The 18,619-nt window shown below is 45.9% G+C and overlaps 1 protein-coding gene across 1 annotated transcript in view; it reads left to right on the top strand.

Annotated features, from left to right (window-relative positions):
- Positions 1–1,327: 1,327 nt before the first annotated feature.
- The window catches only part of eml3 (EMAP like 3), a 47,567-nt gene continuing 30,275 nt past the window's right edge, over positions 1,328–18,619 (top strand). Inside the window, 1 exon segment of the mRNA XM_080519355.1 lies at positions 1,328–1,782. Within this exon segment, the coding sequence (XP_080375481.1) occupies positions 1,758–1,782 (25 nt within the window). The 5' untranslated portion in view covers positions 1,328–1,757.

The raw sequence follows: 18,619 nt of genomic DNA, 5'->3' as shown, positions 1-18,619 counted from the left end.
TTATACAAAACAAAACAAAACTCCCCCGTATTGTTAAGTAGGCAGTAAATAAACTCAAGTCTTAGGAACTTGAACTAAATTGATTCGCGATTCTCACACCGTTTAAAAAAATAAATAAATCATTCTATGGTTTCTTTGAGTTTGAACTTGTGAACATCATGAATGACTCCCCGCGGTGACGCCCCCTACTGACCGGGGTGAGAGGAGCCATTTAGACTCTTTTTTAAAGCAACATTTAATTAAAAGTTAATTAATTTTAGTTACATTAAATGGATATCTTGGAGAGAAATCTGTCCCTGATCCTCTCATCCCTCCAGTTACTCCTCCATTACTCGTCTCATCCCTCCATCACTCTTCCACCTGTACATACAGTATATAATAATGCCTTGGTTTTATCCAGGTCTTTTCTCAACACTTAAAGACACTTTACATTGCATTAATCATTCACAAACTACGTATGTCGCCACAACTGCCCCGGGGCAGACTGACAGAAGTACATTAAATCTTATTTCATATTTATCTTATATACACCTTATATACATATATATGTATTTATATTGTATACATCTTGTATTGGTTCAGTTATTTGCTTTTAAATAACCAGAACATATTTGGTGTTTGGTTCGTTCAATATCAACTGGTCCTCGTGACCCTCCGAAGAGAGGACACCTGTCTTCAGGGGACACTTGCCCTTGGATTGTAGGGCGTCCCTACATCTACATCTTATGTATGTACTTTTGTTAAATATGTGTTGTATTTTATTGTTTGGGGCCTCGTTAAATAGAATTTTCTGTCACTGCTTAGGGCAGACAATAAAATGAATCTTATTATTATTATTATTATTGTTAGTAGTAGTAGTAATTATTTTAAAAAGCTTTAAAAAAAATTAATATCGAAATAAACAATGGATAAACCAGCAGAAAAGACAAAAGTAAAATAACATTTAATTATTTCAAATGAATTTCCCCAGGAATTAATAAAGTAATGATTCTGATTCTAAACGGTAGCTGTGAAACGTCTTGAAGGAACATGAAGAGGCAGTTGTTGTTGTTGTTGTTGTTGTTGTTGTTGTTTTCATTGTAAAGGCTCGTCTTCAAACACACGCTGCTTTTATTTGCCACAAAAAGCTCCTTCAGTTCTAAAACGTCGCAGGCATCTGACTTCTGACCTACATACAGAAATCAATGTGCTAGTATATTACTATTGTTGTGGTTGTTGTTGTTGTTGTTGTCGTTGTGCAGTGCCCGGCCCGGCCGCGGGGGGGAGACAGAGAGCTTTAGACGCACAAGACACGTGCAGAGTCTTGAAGTTGGTTTCGAGTTTGTTTGAAGGGTTTGACGTGCGGATGTGCTTCAGCGGTTCGGAAGGAGAGAAGAGGGAGGGAGAAGGTTGATTCTCGGGATTCATCCTTTCACTTCAGTCACGTTCCACCCGGAGGAGCTGCTTCATTTCCGGATAAACTTCTTGTTTTAATCTCCAGCTTCCGACGTGGGATCGCGTTGACCTGCTGCGTGCCTTTATTTACTCTGGATTATTGATCAGGATCACGGTTGTTGGGATTCTGCGGCGGCGCGCACACGCACTTTACTTGCAGGCTGTGTGCGCGCGCGCGCTTCCGGTGCTGATTCCTCAGACTGTCACCGTGTCCGAGCCCCCCCCCCCCCCCGTCCCTCCCACCCCCGGCCTGACACTCCTCTCCCCGCATGGAGAACACACCTTGAGCCTCTCCGCTCCCGCCGCAGCTCCTCCGTGGAATAATGGATTCCTCCGCCAACAGTCTGGGTGAGTCGAGTCCCGCTGCGCACTTTCTGCGCACTTTGCGCACCTTTTGGCCGCGTCGTTACGCACAGACACGGTCCCGAACCTCTTCACAACTTCGTTATAAACACAAGTCAGGATCGGCGCTTTGACGGTTTCTTCACACACACACACACACACACACACACACACACACACACACACACACACACACACACACACACACACACACACACACACACACACACACACACACACACACACACACACCGCCCCCAGGGAGAAGTGTGTGTGGCGCTGACAGATGCATCACCCATGAGAAGGTTTCTACTCTCACATCATGACAGCAGCTCCTGTGTGAGTCTGCAGGGAGAGTAAACACACACACACACACACACACACACACACACACACACACACACACACACACACACACACACACACACACACACAGCTGTGTTTGCTTTACGGCTCACACTTCACTAACATTAGAGATGAAAGTGTTGAAAGTCAAAGTCACTCTGACGCTGCTTCTCTTTTAAATAAACTTTTATGTATATTTAACTGAGTAAAATCTACTTAAAAGTAGTTTGTTTTTTTTAATTCGTCACGTCATAAGTGGAGCAGGTGAGAGGACAGGATCCTGTTGGAGCAGGTGAGAGGACAGGATCCTGATGAATAATACATGCAAACATTCCTACATTTCATATTTTACCATAGAGAGGGATTTATTACAGCCTCATATACAATTAATAATAATAGTAATGATAATAATAAAGGAAACAGCCCTGGTATCGGAATAGAATCGTTATCTGCAGATGTCTATATTCAGGAATCAGTGCTTCCCTTGTTGAAGGTTTAATGATTACTGTATGTAACACTGATGCTTCCTTTAGCCTAGGAAACACTGATGCTTCCTTTAGCCTAGGAAACACTGATGCTTCCTTTAGAGCCTCCTTTAGCCTAGGAAACACTGATGCTTCCTTTAGAACCTCCTTTAGCCTAGGAAACACTGATGCTTCCTTTAGAGCCTCCTTTAGCCTAGGAAACACTGATGCTTCCTTTAGAGCCTCCTTTAGCCTAGGAAACACTGATGCTTCCTTTAGAACCTCCTTTAGCCTAGGAGACGCTGATGCTTCCTTTAGCCTAGGAAACACTGATGCTTCCTTTAGAGCCTCCTTTAGCCTAGGAGACACTGATGCTTCCTTTACCCTAGGATACACTGATGCTTCCTTTAGAGCCTCCTTTAGCCTTGGAAACACTGATGCTTCCTTTAGAGCCTCCTTTAGCCTAGGAAACACTGATGCTTCCTTTACAACCTCCTTTAGCCTAGGAAACACCGATGCTTCCTTAAGAGCCTCCTTTAGCCTAGGAAACACTGATGCTTCCTTTACAACCTCCTTTAGCCTAGGAAACACTGATGCTTCCTTTAGAACCTCCTTCAGCCTAGGAAACACTGATGCTTCCTTAAGAGCCTCCTTCAGCCAAGGAAACACTGATGCTTCCTTTAGCCTAGGAAACACTGATGCTTCCTTTACAACCTCCTTTAGCCTAGGAAACACTGATGCTTCCTTTAGCCTAGGAAACACTGATGCTTCCTTTAGCCTAGGAAACACTGATGCTTCCTTTAGAGCCTCCTTTAGCCTAGGAAACACCGATGCTTCCTTTAAAGCCTCCTTTAGCCTAGGAAGCACTGATGCTTCCTTTAAACCCTCCTTTAGCCTAGGAAACACTGATGCTTCCCTTAGCCTCCGACTGCCACACTAATGTGATCGCCTTTCACTAACTCCTTTACGAAGCATCTTAACACCTTTCCTTAACTCCTTTAGGAAGTCTCCTAACACCTTTCCTTAACTCCTTTAGGAAGCCCCCTAACACCTTTCCTTAACTCCTTTAGGAAGTCTCCTAACACCTTTCCTTATCTCCTTTAGGAAGCCCCCAACACCTTTCCTTAACTCCTTTAGGAAGTATCCTCACACCTTTCCTTAACTCCTTTAAAGTATCCTCTAACCTTTCCTTAACTCCTTTAGGAAGTATCCTCACACCTTTCCTTAACTCCTTTAGGAAGTATCCTCACACTTTTCCTTAACTCCTTTAGGAAGCCTCCTCACACCTTCCCTTAACTTCTTTAGGAAGCATCCTAACACCTTGCCTTAACTCCTTTACGAAGTATCCTCACACCTTTCCCTAGCTCCTTTAGGAAGCCCCCTAACACCGTTCCTTAACTCCTTTAGGAGGTATCCTAACACCTTTCCTTAACTCCTTTAGGAAGCCTCCTAACACCTTTCCTTAACTCCTTTAGGAGGTATCCTCACACCTTTCCTTAACTCCTTTAGGAGGTATCCTCACACCTTTCCTTAACTCCTTTAGGAAGCCTCCTAGCACCTTTGCTTAACTCCTTTAGGAAGTATCCTCACACCTTTCCTTAACTCCTTTAGGAAGCCTCCTCACACCTTCCCTTAACTTCTTTAGGAAGCATCCTAGCACCTTACCTTAACTCCTTTAGGAAGTATCCTCACACCTTTCCCTAACTCCTTTAGGAAGCCCCCAAACACCTTTCCTTAACTCCTTTAGGAAGCCTCCTAGCACCTTTCCTTAACTCCTTTAGAAAGCCTCCTAGCACCTTTCCTTAACTCCTTTAGGAGGTATCCTCACACCTTTTCTTAACTCCTCTAGGAAGCATCCTAACACCTTTCCTTAACTCCTTTAGGAAGCCCCCTAACACCTTTCCTTAACTCCTTTAAGAAGCCCCCTAACACCGTTCCTTAACTCCTTTAGGAGGTATCCTAACACCTTTCCTTAACTCCTTTAGGAAGCCCCCTAACACCTTTCCTTAACTCCTTTAAAGTATCCTCTAACCTTTCCTTAACTCCTTTAGGAAGTATCCTCACACCTTTCCTTAACTCCTTTAGGAAGTATCCTCACACCTTTCCTTAACTCCTTTAGGAAGCCTCCTAGCACCTTTCCTTAACTCCTTTAGGAAGTATCCTCACACCTTTCCTTAACTCCTTTAGGAAGCCTCCTCACACCTTTCCTTAACTCCTTTAGGAGGTATCCTCACACCTTTCCTTAACTCCTTTAGGAAGCCTCCTAGCACCTTTCCTTAACTCCTTTAGGAAGTATCCTCACACCTTTCCCTAACTCCTTTAGGAAGCCCCCTAACACCTTTCCTTAACTCCTTTAGGAAGCCTCCTAGCACCTTTCCTTAACTCCTTTAGAAAGCCTCCTAGCACCTTTCCTTAACTCCTTTAGGAGGTATCCTCACACCTTTCCTTAACTCCTTTAGGAGGTATCCTCACACCTTTTCTTAACTCCTTTAGGAAGCATCCTAACACCTTTCCTGAGCTCCTTTAGGAAGCCCCCTAACACCTTTCCTTAACTCCTTTAGGAAGCCTCCTAACACCTTTCCTTAACTCCTTTAGGAAGCCTCCTAGCACCTTTCCTTAACTCCTTTAGGAAGTATCCTCACACCTTTCCTTAACTCCTTTAGGAAGCCTCCTCACACCTTTCCTTAACTCCTTTAGGAGGTATCCTCACACCTTTCCTTAACTCCTTTAGGAAGCCTCCTAGCACCTTTCCTTAACTCCTTTAGGAAGTATCCTCACACCTTTCCCTATCTCCTTTAGGAAGCCCCCTAACACCTTTCCTTAACTCCTTTAGGAAGCCTCCTAGCACCTTTCCTTAACTCCTTTAGAAAGCCTCCTAGCACCTTTCCTTAACTCCTTTAGGAGGTATCCTCACACCTTTTCTTAACTCCTTTAGGAAGCATCCTAACACCTTTCCTTAACTCCTTTAGGAAGCCCCCTAACACCTTTCCTTAACTCCTTTAGGAAGCCTCCTAACACCTTTCCTTAACTCCTTTAGGAGGTATCCTCACACCTTTCCTTAACTCCTTTAGGAGGTATCCTCACACCTTTCCTTAACTCCTTTAGGAGGTATCCTCACACCTTTCCTTAACTCCTTTAGGAGGTATCCTCACACCTTTCCTTAACCCCGTGACGTCCTCCAGGGGTTCAGGTAAAGTCCCTGGATGAGGAGGAGGAACTTTTCAGACGAGCCTAAAAGAAGCAGCACACCTGATTCCCATCGGAGGATTAATCACCTCTCGACCACATCAGTCCTTTCAAACTGCAGGGTTTTTTATTTTTACAAAAGAACAGCCGGCACTTTGATTCCAGGCAGCAGTTCATTTTGTAAAGTTTGATTAAATAAAAATCAAACTTGTTTTGACACAACTGTGTCATTTGTTCTTTAGGTTTTCTTTTCAAAGTAAGAGGGGGGAAAAGGTTTAAGTTTAATGTCATAGTGAAAGTTTTACGTTGGTTGTGAGGGTTTTATGAGGTCACAGGGTTTAAGGTCGGTCTCACAGAGGTGTTGGAGTCCCGAGGTTGGACTTGGTCCAGGTGCGCCGTTGCCTCGGCGTCAGTTTCCAGCTGACGGGTGGAACGAGGAGCCGAGAGGAAAGTCACTGGTTCACCAGTGACCAGTGACACTCCTGCTTTCTCAGGAAGAACGCTCCAATCCTGTGTGTGTGTGTGTGTGTGTGTGTGTGTGTGTGTGTGTGTGTGTGTGTGTGTGTGTGTGTGTGTGTGTGTGTGTGTGTGTGTGTGTGTGTGTGTGTGTGTGTGTGTGTGTGTGTGTGTGTGGGAGGCTCCGCCCCCTCCAGGCCGAGCCGGAGCTTCTGCACAATGCTGCTGTTGTTGCACATCTGCAGGCGCCGCCATCCCGCCGTATGAGTGTTGTGAAGTGGTGAGGCGGCGTGGCCTCCGGGGGGGAGTGGGGGGGGGGGGGGGGGGGCCAGTAACTATCAGGGGGTTCTGGAAGGGCAGAGGCTGAGCCTCCGCCTGCTCGGTCGGGAATCCGCGATTCATAAAGACGCCATTGCCTCCCTCCAGAAGCCGAGGTGTGGACGAGCCGCGGCGCTGCTGAACGTCACGTCTCTCGGCTCGCCGCCGTCAGCCGACTGATCTCGGATCAGAACCTCGGCGCCGTTTACACATTTCACACGTTTCACTGTGAGATGTGGAGGTAGTGATGGCCCTGCATGCAAACACTGAAATCACTGCAGCGTCATGTTTTTGTTCTATGACCATGTGTGCACACACACACACATGCACGCACACACACACACACACACACACACACACACGCACACACACAGAAACCAGCCGGATGGCAACATGTCGACTCGCTGTTAGATTCACACAGCGATGCTCTGAATTCTATCATGGTTCTTGTCAGCCCACTGACACGGCCACAACTATTTGCTGTGACCGTAGTTCTCATGAGCAGTACTCGGTCTTTCAGAAAAGTTTTCCTCATTCACAGGGAGCGGCACTTTTTCAAACTGTTGGAGCCGTTTTTGAAACGTTCCCTGTTCAGAGACTTTGAATTCCGTTTTCCTGAAAGCAAACTGCATCACAATGAAAGTGTGAAAATTAAAGCTTGAAGCATCAATGTGATTGAACCAATCAGATGAGTCCTGCCGGGCTAGCCCCGCCCACCAGAGAGCTGTGATTGGCTGAGGTCACCACGTGTTTGTAAAGAGCGGCTGGTGTTGATTAGGGGAAGAGAAAGTGGGACCGTCTAAAGTATAGTAGTTTAGTTGAACCTCCAACGAGCGAAATTATCGTGGTTTTAAAGTCCCAGTGAAATGTAACACACTACTTTGCAAAAAAACGATAGTTGGGGTTCTACTTCCAAGGTTCCTCCGACTCTGCCCCACCACTGTTGTCGCATAACAAAGTTATTTGAATTTTGAATCTCCAGCCGAGGAAGTCGGGGGAATCCTTCTTCGTGGGCGTGACGTCAAGAGTTGTGCAGATCTCCATCTGTTGTGTTTATATCGGCTTGTTTCCTCTTAAATATCCAAGTTTAACAGTGTTTTGAAGTTATAGTCGGCGTTTTATGAGCCTTGATGAAAGATTGAGCCTGGAAGAGACCGAGAGAGGAGAAAAGGAGCACGGGTGGCGGGAGCGGCTAGCGGGAGCCGCTAGCTCGTGTGGCTAGCGGGAGCTGCTAGCTCAGGCGGTTAGTAGACGATCAAGTAATACCTGGACTCATCTTCGGTGATTCCGCAGTCAGAAAAGCGCTTCGACATGATCCAGGAAGTCGTTCTGCCAAAAGTCAGGAGCCTCAAAGCCTCAAAGGTGAAAACTGGCGGCTGCTGAGGCGAGGAGACGAGGACGAATGGAGGACGAAGCGTCTTCTGCTTCCTCAAACATGTTCCAGACGGGGTCACCGATGGCAGAACGACACATTCTGTGTCTTCTTCATCAATCACTGGGTTTGAAATGACGATGATGAAATATGGTTAAATTCAGCCTCTTCGTCGTCAAAACTCTGATCCTCCATAATGTAAACACAACTTGGGCGTGTGCACAACTTGTGATGTCACTCTATTATTGTCAGAAGCTCCGCCCAGCAGCGGAAATACCAACGTTTATCAACTACTTTCTCGCAGATTGCCGTGTTTTAACATTTTACCCTTGAGGCCAGTTAGCATAAAAATGTCCCTAGAAGCGACAGCCAGAGTGTTTTGGAGGTCGAATTTTCATTTCACTAGGACTTTAACTGTTAACACGCCTTAATGAGGGACGGCCTCCAGCAGGGGGTGCTGCTGTGAAGTTTACTTCAGTCCAACATGAGACCAGTTGGACCAGAACGGACCACTGAAGGTTCTAATCCACCAAACCTCTGAGCAACACGCTTCTATAGTATTTATAGCGGGGCTTTGATGTTTCACTGCATTTTACCACAACGTTTCATTAAAATGAACTTGGTGTTGAGATTGGACTTATTTCCAGTAGTAATTGTTTGATCTTATGAATTCTACATAGTTTCATCTCACACACTGTGTACTATGGAGGGCTGACTGCCAAAATAAAATAATTAAATATGCCATTAAATAATTAATTAAATTTTCCATTGATTAATTCAAATTGGAATTAAATATACAACTGTGTAATTAAATGTGTCATTAATCAAATATGAAATAATTTTATGAAAAAAACATATAGAATTGTTTCACGATGTATTTGATTATTTCATGGTCCGGTGTTGCACGGCTTCATGAATTCATTGTATCTGTCACACTCGCCCATCAGACTCAGTGGGCGGGGCAAACGCTGATCCCGTCAAACCATTGCTTTGGTCTGAATAGGTTCTGAACACGACGCTCCATTACCGGAGGATCCGCAGGAACTTTTCCCGAGAGGAGCTCCCATCATAACTTGCTGAACACTAAACTGATCTTTACCTGCTTTTCTTAATATAATATACGTGTCGGTGTGATAGTTATTTTAATGTTAAAAACATTGACGAAACACTAATTAGTCAAACAATGCACAGACATGCATGATGAAGCAGAAGCAGATTGTGCAGTACACGGATTTTTTAATAAGTTGAAAAATAATAGGAATACATTATAAGCCTATATGTAAGATACAAGACAATAGGCAAGGTATCAATCAGGACAAAATTTAGATTTTTTTTTATAAATAAATATATACATTTTTACATAAACTCCTGCTCTATATATGTAGAATAGGAGGAAATAGAGAGGATGACTCATTGACTTCATATCGTGGTTGTTTGTTACCTATTAGCCATGAGCTAGCTAGCCTAGCCGTCTCAGGCTAAAGGCCCCTGCAGACTCCCTTTTTGAAGTCAAAAGAACTAGACGAAAGTTCGGCAGTGACGTCAACAAACTGCCAAAAAAACATTTGTTCTGCAGAACTGTACCGATCTTAACGAGTCAAACATTTGGACGAGACAGCGAGAGTGCGACAATGGTGGAGAGTCGTATTCGAGTTGATGAGAGAGGAAGAGGATGAAGAAAGACAAATGTTTGAAGCTGAGGAGGAAGAAGAATTGTTATTAAGATACGCTCCAGTGGAGGAAATGAAGAAAAGACGCTTCCGAGTTTGAAGGCCATGCCCCCTCACCACAGGCCACGCCCCCACACAGTAGCCACACATCTGTGAATTGGCATTTTCACTTTTCAGCAACAGTTTTCTCTCCTCCTGTGCTGTCAGAAACATTCCTCTGAACTGTTTCAGTAATAAAAGAGAGTTTGTGTCTGAGCCGCCATGTTGGTCTGGTTTTAACTGCAGGAGCCACTTTGAGTGATGCGTTCAGGTGCATCACGGCATTTTAACGAGCTGCGGTTCTCAGACAGTAGCGATGTTAGAAGCTAAATATGATTAAAATATGACTGATGGTGATTAGAGAGCTAGAACACCATGAGCAGCACATGTCAGAGCAGAAGTTTCAGCAGAGCAGCGTCTACACAGTTCGACCAGGACGGCTGGAACTGCCCAAACTCATTTGTTCGGCCAGAAGAAGCTCGCAGACGGAAGTGACGTCATTTTGTTCGGCAGGATGCCGATCCTTCATCTTGTTCTTATGGAGTATGAATCGGCTCAAGGGGTGGGACTTCCTCTTTCGGTCTGGACCAATCAATGAGCCATGTTTCGTCTTTACTTCCTGTCTGGTCAGTGTTTGTTTTGGGCGACAGCGCCCCCTAAGAGCAGCTGGTGTAACTGCAGGATGTTTTCCAGGATGTTTGATCCAGTCTCTAAAGTGAATGTGAACGCCAGAGTCCTGGAGTATGTCCCTCCTTTCTCCTCATCTATGTACTTTACCTTAACACCGTGGATGACGTCACGGGGTTAAGGAAAGGTGTTTGGAGGCTTCCTAAAGGAGTTAAGGAAAGGTGTTTGGAGGCTTCCTAAAGGAGTTAAGGGAAGGTGTTAGGAGGCTTCCTAAAGGAGTTAAGGAAAGGTGTTGGGAGGCTTCCTAAAGGAGTTAAGGAAAGGTGTTGGGAGGCTTCCTAAAGGAGTTAAGGAAAGGTGTGAGGAGGCTTCCTAAAGGAGTTAAGGAAAGGTGTGAGGAGGCTTCCTAAAGGAGTTAAGGAAAGGTGTTAGGAGGCTTCCTCTAGGAGTTCGGTCAGGCGATCATGTTGGTTCCAGCAGATCATTGCTTTGGTAACTTACATGATCTGCTCCTTTTCATCCTGAGTTTCTCTGAACGCTACGATGAGCCGGCCCTTTAAATGTTGTCGCCTCAAGGAATTGTGGGGCAGCATGAGCTGGTCTCCTTTGGTAAAGGAAGCATCAGTGTTTCCTAGGCTAAAGGAGGCTCTAAAGGAAGCATCAGTGTTTCCTCGGCTAAAGTAAGCATCAGTGGTTCCTAGGCTAAAGGAAGTTCTAAAGGAAGCATCAGTGGTTCCTAGGCTAAAGGAAGTTCTAAAGGAAGCATCAGTGGTTCCTAGGCTAAAGGAAGTTCTAAAGGAAGCATCAGTGGTTCCTAGGCTAAAGGAAGTTCTAAAGGAAGCATCAGTTTTCTTAGGCTAAAGGAAGCATCAGTGGTTCCGAGGCTAAAGGAGGTTCTAAAGGAAGAATCAGTGTTTCCTAGGCTAAAGGAAGTTCTAAAGAAAGCATCAGTGTTTCTTAGGTTAAGGGAGCATCAGTGGTTCCTAGGCTAAAGGAAGCATCAGTGTTTCCTAGGCTAAAGGAAGTTCTATAGGAAGCATCAGTGTTTCTTAGGCTAAAGGAAGCATCAGTGTTTCCTAGGCTAAAGGAGGTTCTAAAGGAAGCATCAATGTTTCCTAGGCAAAAGGAAGTTCTATAGGAAGCATCAGTGTTTCTTAGGCTAAAGGAAGCATCAATGTTTCCTAGGCTAAAGGAGGTTCTAAAGGAAGTATCAGTGTTTCTTAGGCTAAAGGAAGCACCAGTGTTTCCTAGGCTAAAGGAGGTTCTAAAGGAAGCATCAGTGTTTCTTAGGCTAAAGGAAGCATCAGTGTTTCCTAGGAGGCTCTAAAGGAAGCAATGAGCCTGTTTTCTTTTGCTTATTGAGGATTCAGATAGTTCTTGTCATGGCCGCTACACAAAACACTTCCGAGGTTCAGGAAAACTCGATAAATAAGGAGAAAGGAAGGACTTTTCGGACGTACCCCCGGACTCTCTTGAGAAGGGCTCCTTCAATCCCCTTCCTGCCTGGGGTCTTTCTCCCTGACCGTCGCTCAGCGCCTCTGATGTGCACATTGAGAAAGCTGATGGTGGAGCTGTACCAGTGAGTCTCCCTCAAACATGGCCGATAGCCAGCGTCCTGCTTCAGGAACATTGACGCTGTCACTGGCATTTTGTGTGAAAACATCAATGAGGCAAGACGCAGGAGCAGATTTTTCCTAGTTTGTGTTCTTTAACAGAATGAAGGTTATTGGTCTCCTCCAACTGGGCCGTTGCTGAACGACGTTCTCCAGCACGGAGCTTTTCTCTGGAACGCCTCACTTGGCCTGCGACAACCGAAGAGCTGCTGCTGGGATCATGTCCTGATACCTCTAACTGTTCCCACTGGTGTTTGTGGCTGTTTCTTTATCCAGATGCAGAATGTGGAGGATTCCCAGAAGCTTTTGGCTGCTCTGGTCACATTCCAGTCGACTCCTCCAGTCGATCTGCTCGCGGTGAATTTTCCCTTCAAACTGCAGGCATTTGTCCAATTAATTACTGCTCCTCTTTTCTCCGAACAAAAGTTTTTCTTTTTTCTGTTTTGGTGACTTGGCTTTTTCTTTTTGTTGCTGCAAAGTCGAGCTGATTCCTTTGTGTGGATTTCTTCTCTGTGTTCAGCATGAAAGGCGACATTAGGTCGAACTTGGCGTTGTGCATCTGAACATTTTATAAAAGCAAAGTGATCTGATCCAATCTTGGCCCCGTGTCCTCGTCATCTGGCAGACCTCCGGCAGGATTTCACAGTAGTTTCAAAGTCTTCTGACTATTTTCACCAGAGTCTTTCTCATGCTGGAGGGAAGAATTCAATTCTTGCTTTTGAGGGCCGCAAGCAAAGACCTGCAAGACTGTGGGTCCGTCATAGAATTCTGCTTTTTACTGCATGGAGTCATCAACTGTTGTTATCTTACTACTGTGAACAATGTTTTCGGCTGCGGTATTCAACCATAAACTACTTGGCATGAGACCAAACATGCAGCGTTGCACAACAGTGACTGGAGTCTTTTCTTCCCACGCTGAGCTCCTGATACCAGAGACTTTGACTCTTCCCACACTGAGATCCTGATACTAGAGAGGGATAAGGAGTGACGGTGGGTCTGTGAACATAAAGCAGCTCGTCCCGGTGGCTGAGCTCACGGAGCTGCCGGTGGAATCGGATGCCATGTTTGTCTGCTTCGTCACGATGTGGCGCTCAGACGTGTGACGACCTGCGCTTTGGTGTCGTCAGGCCACACGTGTTCCTCTGGCTCCTCTCTCAACTCGCCCGTGGATGAGATTTCTGAATTTTTGGGAGAAAGTAAATCCTGTACAATGTACTTTTACGTATTGTTATTTCTAATTGATATTTATCATATATCTAGTATATGTCCATATATATTTAGTGTGGTATCATATGGCTTCGTTTCTCTTCAGAATTTCTCAAATGTCGCTTCTCACACCTCCACTGGCCTGGTCCCACCTCAGATCTAACCCTAAAGACTGCTTCATCATGAAATGTATATTTTATGTTATTGTGTCAAATATACTTAATAATCTTTCCAAATGTGTCAAATACTTTAAAATCCTTCAATTGAATAATGCTGAAAACATTTGTCGTGGACGAGGTGCCCAGGTTTGTAGTTTAGTGGACAGGTTGTCTGTGGACGGGACGGGTTGTCCATGGACGAGTTGTCAATGGACGGGTTGTCAATGGACGGGTTGTCAATGGACGGGTTGTCCATGGACGAGTTGTCAATGGACGGGTTGTCAATGGACGGGTTGTCCATGGACGAGTTGTCAATGGACGGGTTGTCAATGGACGGGTTGTCAATGGACGGGTTGTCCATGGACGAGTTGTCCATGGATGGGATGGGGTGTCAGTGGACGGGTTGCCAATGGACGGATTGTCAGTGGATGGGTTGTCAATGGACGGGTTGTCAATGGACGAGTTGTCAATGGACGGGTTGTCCATGGATGGGACAGGGTGTCAGTGGACGGGTTGTCAATGGATGGGACAGGGTGTCAGTGGACGGGTTGTCCGTGGATGGGACGGGGTGTCAGTGGACAGGACGGCAGCCAGACCACACAGGTTCAGACTGAAGCTTGTGTGCTGAAGGAAATATTTAGAAATGAAGAGAATCTCTTCCTTCAAGGAAACGCTCCCATTCAGCAGGGCTGGATGAACCTGTTCTGGGGCACCGGACCAAAACCTGGTTATCTACCAGTCAACCGAAGCCTTTCGATTCGGTTACGTGATTGGCTGGTGGACTGGCTGGTGGACTGGCTGGTGGACTGGCTGGTGGACTGGCTGGTGGACTGGCTGGTGGACTGGCTGGTGGACTGACTGGTGGACTGGCTGGTGGACTGGCTGGTGGACTGACTGGTGGACTGACTGGGCAGCTGTTGGTGGCTGGACGACTCAGTCAGATTGTCAGTTGAGGGTTTTCTGACCTGTGATGGTTCGTCTTCTTCAAAGTCATCAGAGGAAGGAAGAGAGAAGAAGCACCAGGTGTCGCTGAGGTCTGCAGCCACAACCCAACTTCACAGGTCGAGAGCAGTTTTAGTCTCAGTAAGCTTCAACACAATAATAGCTGGTCACAGTGTTTACCGCAAGTAACGCCACAATCTGGTGAGACTTTACCGCCACTCTGAAGGCGCCGGCCGGACTCCGCCCACCGCCAAGGAAACGTCTAACCACCACCAAGAATTCTCTCCTGGCTGGATTCGAACTCTCCCTGAGAATTACGTCCTGTTTCTACTGTTACAGGTTGTTTAAGGTCGTATTTCTAACTCACAGTGAAATTTCTAACCTCATTTGCATGATCAATCATGTGTTCATGTTGTTATCTTTTAATGAGCCTCAACGTAGAGGGGATTTCGTCATTTGCTGCAGGAGCAACGAGACGGAGACGATTCAATGAATCAACACCGCCGGCTGCTTCCTGGTCATGTGACCTAACTTCCTGTCACTGACTTCCTGTGTGTGTGTGTGTGTGTGTGTGTGTGTGTGTGTGTGTGTGTGTGTGTGTGTGTGTGTGTGTGTGTGTGTGTGTGTGTGTGTGTGTGTGTGTGTGTGTGTGTGTGTGTGTGTGTGTGTGTGTGTGTGTGTGTGTGTGTGTGGTATAAAAGGTGAACGAGGACTATACGTGAGTGTAAATCCACTCCAGTTCTGCTCCTCTGGCATTTCCAGCGTCAGTGAGTTTCTCAGCAGGATGCAGCCTGTGCTGCAGCTGCTCCAACTCATTGGATCAAATGTAAAACGTAAAAATAAAAGCCTCCTTAAAATGTCAAAATAAATTCAGAAGGAACATTTCCAGCTCCTCCTCTTGCAGGGATCTCTTGAAGCTGGGGAGGCGTTCGGACCGGGGACTCGTGGGTTGCCTGGAGTTCCTCATGTTGAGGGATCACCACAGTTCTGTTCTGGTTCTGGTTCTGGTTCTGGTTCTGGTTCTGGTTCTGCACCTCTACTGTGTGTTGAGCAGCTTGTGAGTTTATTTTCCTGGAGCCGGTCGCCCTGCACGCTGATGTGAGTGCATCTGAACCCGCTCATCATTCAACATAAACACCCCTTCGCTTGTCTGAACCTCATTTTAGAGTTTTTATTGCAGTTTTTTTGTGTGAACTGCGGGCGGCAGAACCGCCCGTCTACACCTACTTGGATGCAGTTCAAGTCGTTAAACATAAGAGTTGTTCACGTCACGGTGGGATGGGCAGCGAAAGAATTTCATAGCGTTAAAATGTCCTGACACATATGGAATGTATATATTTTCATAGCCAAGACCCAAAATGTATTTTAATGTCTAAGAATACATTTGTTGAAGGTTTCAATTGAGCCAAACCCAGTGTAGGGGCAGCAAAGCTGTAATAATAATAATAATGATAATAATAATAATGATAATAATAATAATAAACCAGTGGGAGATCAGGTGAAACGACAATGAGGATCCAATGCAGACGGGTTGGAAATCAAACAATTTCGCCCACGCAGAGGGAGCGACTCGATTAGGAAATGTGCGGAGGAGAAGCTGCAGTCGTCACCGAGGAGAAAATAGAAAGTAGAAGAGGAACTCCTGCTGGCTTCATTCTCTGTGATTCCACTTCTGTGTGGAATCCACCCAATGAAGAAATACAGCGAGTACTCATGCATGAAGGCCAGCTGTGTTTCTGCTCCACCACTGGAGCCTTTAGTCCACAGACCTGCTGTCCACAGCCTTTAGTCCATAAACCTGTTGTCCACAGACCTGCTGTCCACAGCCTTTAGCCCACAGCCTTTAGCCCACAGACCTGCTGTCCACAGCCTTTAGCCCACAGACCTGTTGTCCACAGCGTTTAGTCCACAGGCCTGCTGTCCACAGACCTGCTGTCCACAGACCTGTTGTCCACAGCCTTTAGCCCACAGACCTGCTGTCCACAGACCTGTTGTCCACAGCGTTTAGTCCACAGCCTTTAGTCCACAGGCCTGTTGTCCACAGACCTGCTGTCCACAGCCTTTAGCCCACAGACCTGTTGTCCACAGCGTTTAGTCCACAGGCCTGCTGTCCACAGACCTGCTGTCTACAGCCTTTAGCCCACAGACCTGCTGTCCACAGACCTGCTGTCCACAGACCTGTTGTCCACAGCCTTTAGCCCACAGACCTGCTGTCCACAGCGTTTAGTCCACAGCCTTTAGTCCACAGACCTGCTGTCCACAGACCTGCTGTCTACAGCCTTTAGCCCACAGACCTGCTGTCCACAGACCTGTTGTCCACAGCCTATAGTCCACAGACCTGCAGCCAACAGACCTGCTGCCGTCAGCTGCAGGGGTGGATCTTAATCCATCATTACTTATGGATCATGTTAAAATAATCTCCGAATGTGTTCATTCTGTCCTGATCTAATGATGCTAACATGGTTAGCATAGCAATAACTCACTACCTGAGTAATCCAGTACTCTTACTCAAGTGATATTTTGGTCATGATTTATGGCTGCTGGTATCATATCGTATCTGGAGAAACATGTGGCAGCCGAGCTGATCCGGCAACAGGGAAGCTAAAAGTTTATTCCCCGTGCTAATGCTAATGCTAATGCTAATTCTAGGGAAGGTTCGGGAACTCGCCTCAGTGATGGATGAAAGACCAGTAACTGTTGAGAAAAGTACCAATATTACAGTAATAAGTTACGTTATGATACACTACGCTGATGGTCTCTTCTACCTCCGATACATTTTGAGGTTTCTGTAGAGGCGCGGGGGCGTCGTGGTTTTCACTCGGAGAAAACAGCGAAACTTCCTGTTCAGCTGAAACGGCAAAACAACACTGATCTCAGTGTCTTGGCCCCCTGCAGGTAGCTTCTCCTCGTTCTCCTGGTTCTCCTGGTTCTGTTGGACCCCGTCAGAGCCTCCCTATGACTCTCGCAGCATTCACAAGGTCTTAAGGCTCCTTTCCACGTCACAAAGCGTGTCGGTATAGTTCGGTTCGGGTTTTCATGCTTTCCTACGGCAAAGGTTGCGGATGGCACAGAAAGAACCGTACCGAAGGGTGAGGATTTTACGTCAGCCTTCTGTTGGGCTACCCAGCAGTACAGGGACGGATCCGATCAGGAGGAGCCGTTTGCTGATTGGCCAGTGACGATGGTCACTCTGGACAAGCGCATTATCTGATTGTCTCGTTTGATCTGGAAGAGCCCCAGGAGCCAACGGTAATTAGATAAGTGTTTCCGTTGTGTCACTTTATGGAAACCAAAAAGCCGAGCGTTCACTGCATTTAGATGGATCAATACTCCTGATTTCAAGTTATTGACTCCATGAATACAGAGATCACGTCATAGATGAAGACAAATATAAAGCAGCTCCTTCATCCATTCATGTGTCCAACAAAGCAGCTAAATACTAAATACAGGATCCCAGAGCCAAGACCTTCATGTAAGCTGCTGTGGGTGTAGCCACACACACACACACACACACACACACACACACACACACACACACACACACACACACACACACACACACATGGCCACAGCGTGGAGTCCAGAGCGTTCAGACTTTACAGGTCTGTGAAAAGCAGCAGCAGCTCCTCCAGGGAGTCACTGCCACAGTCTTCTGACCACCGGAGGCCAAAACGGCCTCGTGTAGAACTTCAATCCTCAGTCAGACGTCTTAATGACTAGCAGCCGTTTACATTCCTCCGGAGGCCTCAAACATGTTTACAATGAAGAATGAATGTTTACAATGAAGTTCTCAGGGCATCAGTAGTTCCGCTGCATGTTTCCTCTGATGTTGGAGGAGGAAGATGCTCCATAATCTCATGTTAGAAGAGGAAGATGCTCTATAATCTGATGTTGGAGGAGGAAGATGCTCTATAATCTCATGTTAGAAGAGGAAGATGCTCTATAATCTGGTGTTAGAGGAGGAAGATTCTCTATAATCTGGTGTTAGAGGAGGAAGATGATCTATAATCTCATGTTAGAGGAGGAACATGCTCTATGATCTCATGTTAGAGGAAGAAGATGCTCTATAATCTGTTAGAGGAGGAAGATGCTCTATAATCTCATGTTAAAAGAGGAAGATGCTCTATAATCTGATGTTAGAAGAGGAAGATGCTCTATAATCTGGATGTTAGAGGAGGAAGATGCTCTATAATCTGGATGTTAGAGGAGGACGATGCTCTATAATCTGATGTTAGAGGAGGAAGATGCTCTATAATCTAATGTTAGAGGGGGAGATGCTCTATAATCTGATGTTACAGGGGGAATATGCTCTATATTCTGGTTTGAAAGGAGGAAGATGCTCTATAATCTGATGTTAGAGGAGGAAGATGCTCTATATTCTGATGTGAGAGGAGGATGATGCTCTATAATCTGATGTTAGAGGAGGAAGATGCTCTATACTCTAATG

This window comes from Blennius ocellaris, assembly GCF_963422515.1.
Source record: "Blennius ocellaris genome assembly, chromosome: 23".
NCBI classification, from domain to species: Eukaryota; Metazoa; Chordata; class Actinopteri; order Blenniiformes; family Blenniidae; genus Blennius; species Blennius ocellaris.
This window is presented reverse-complemented; position numbering and strand designations above follow the sequence as displayed.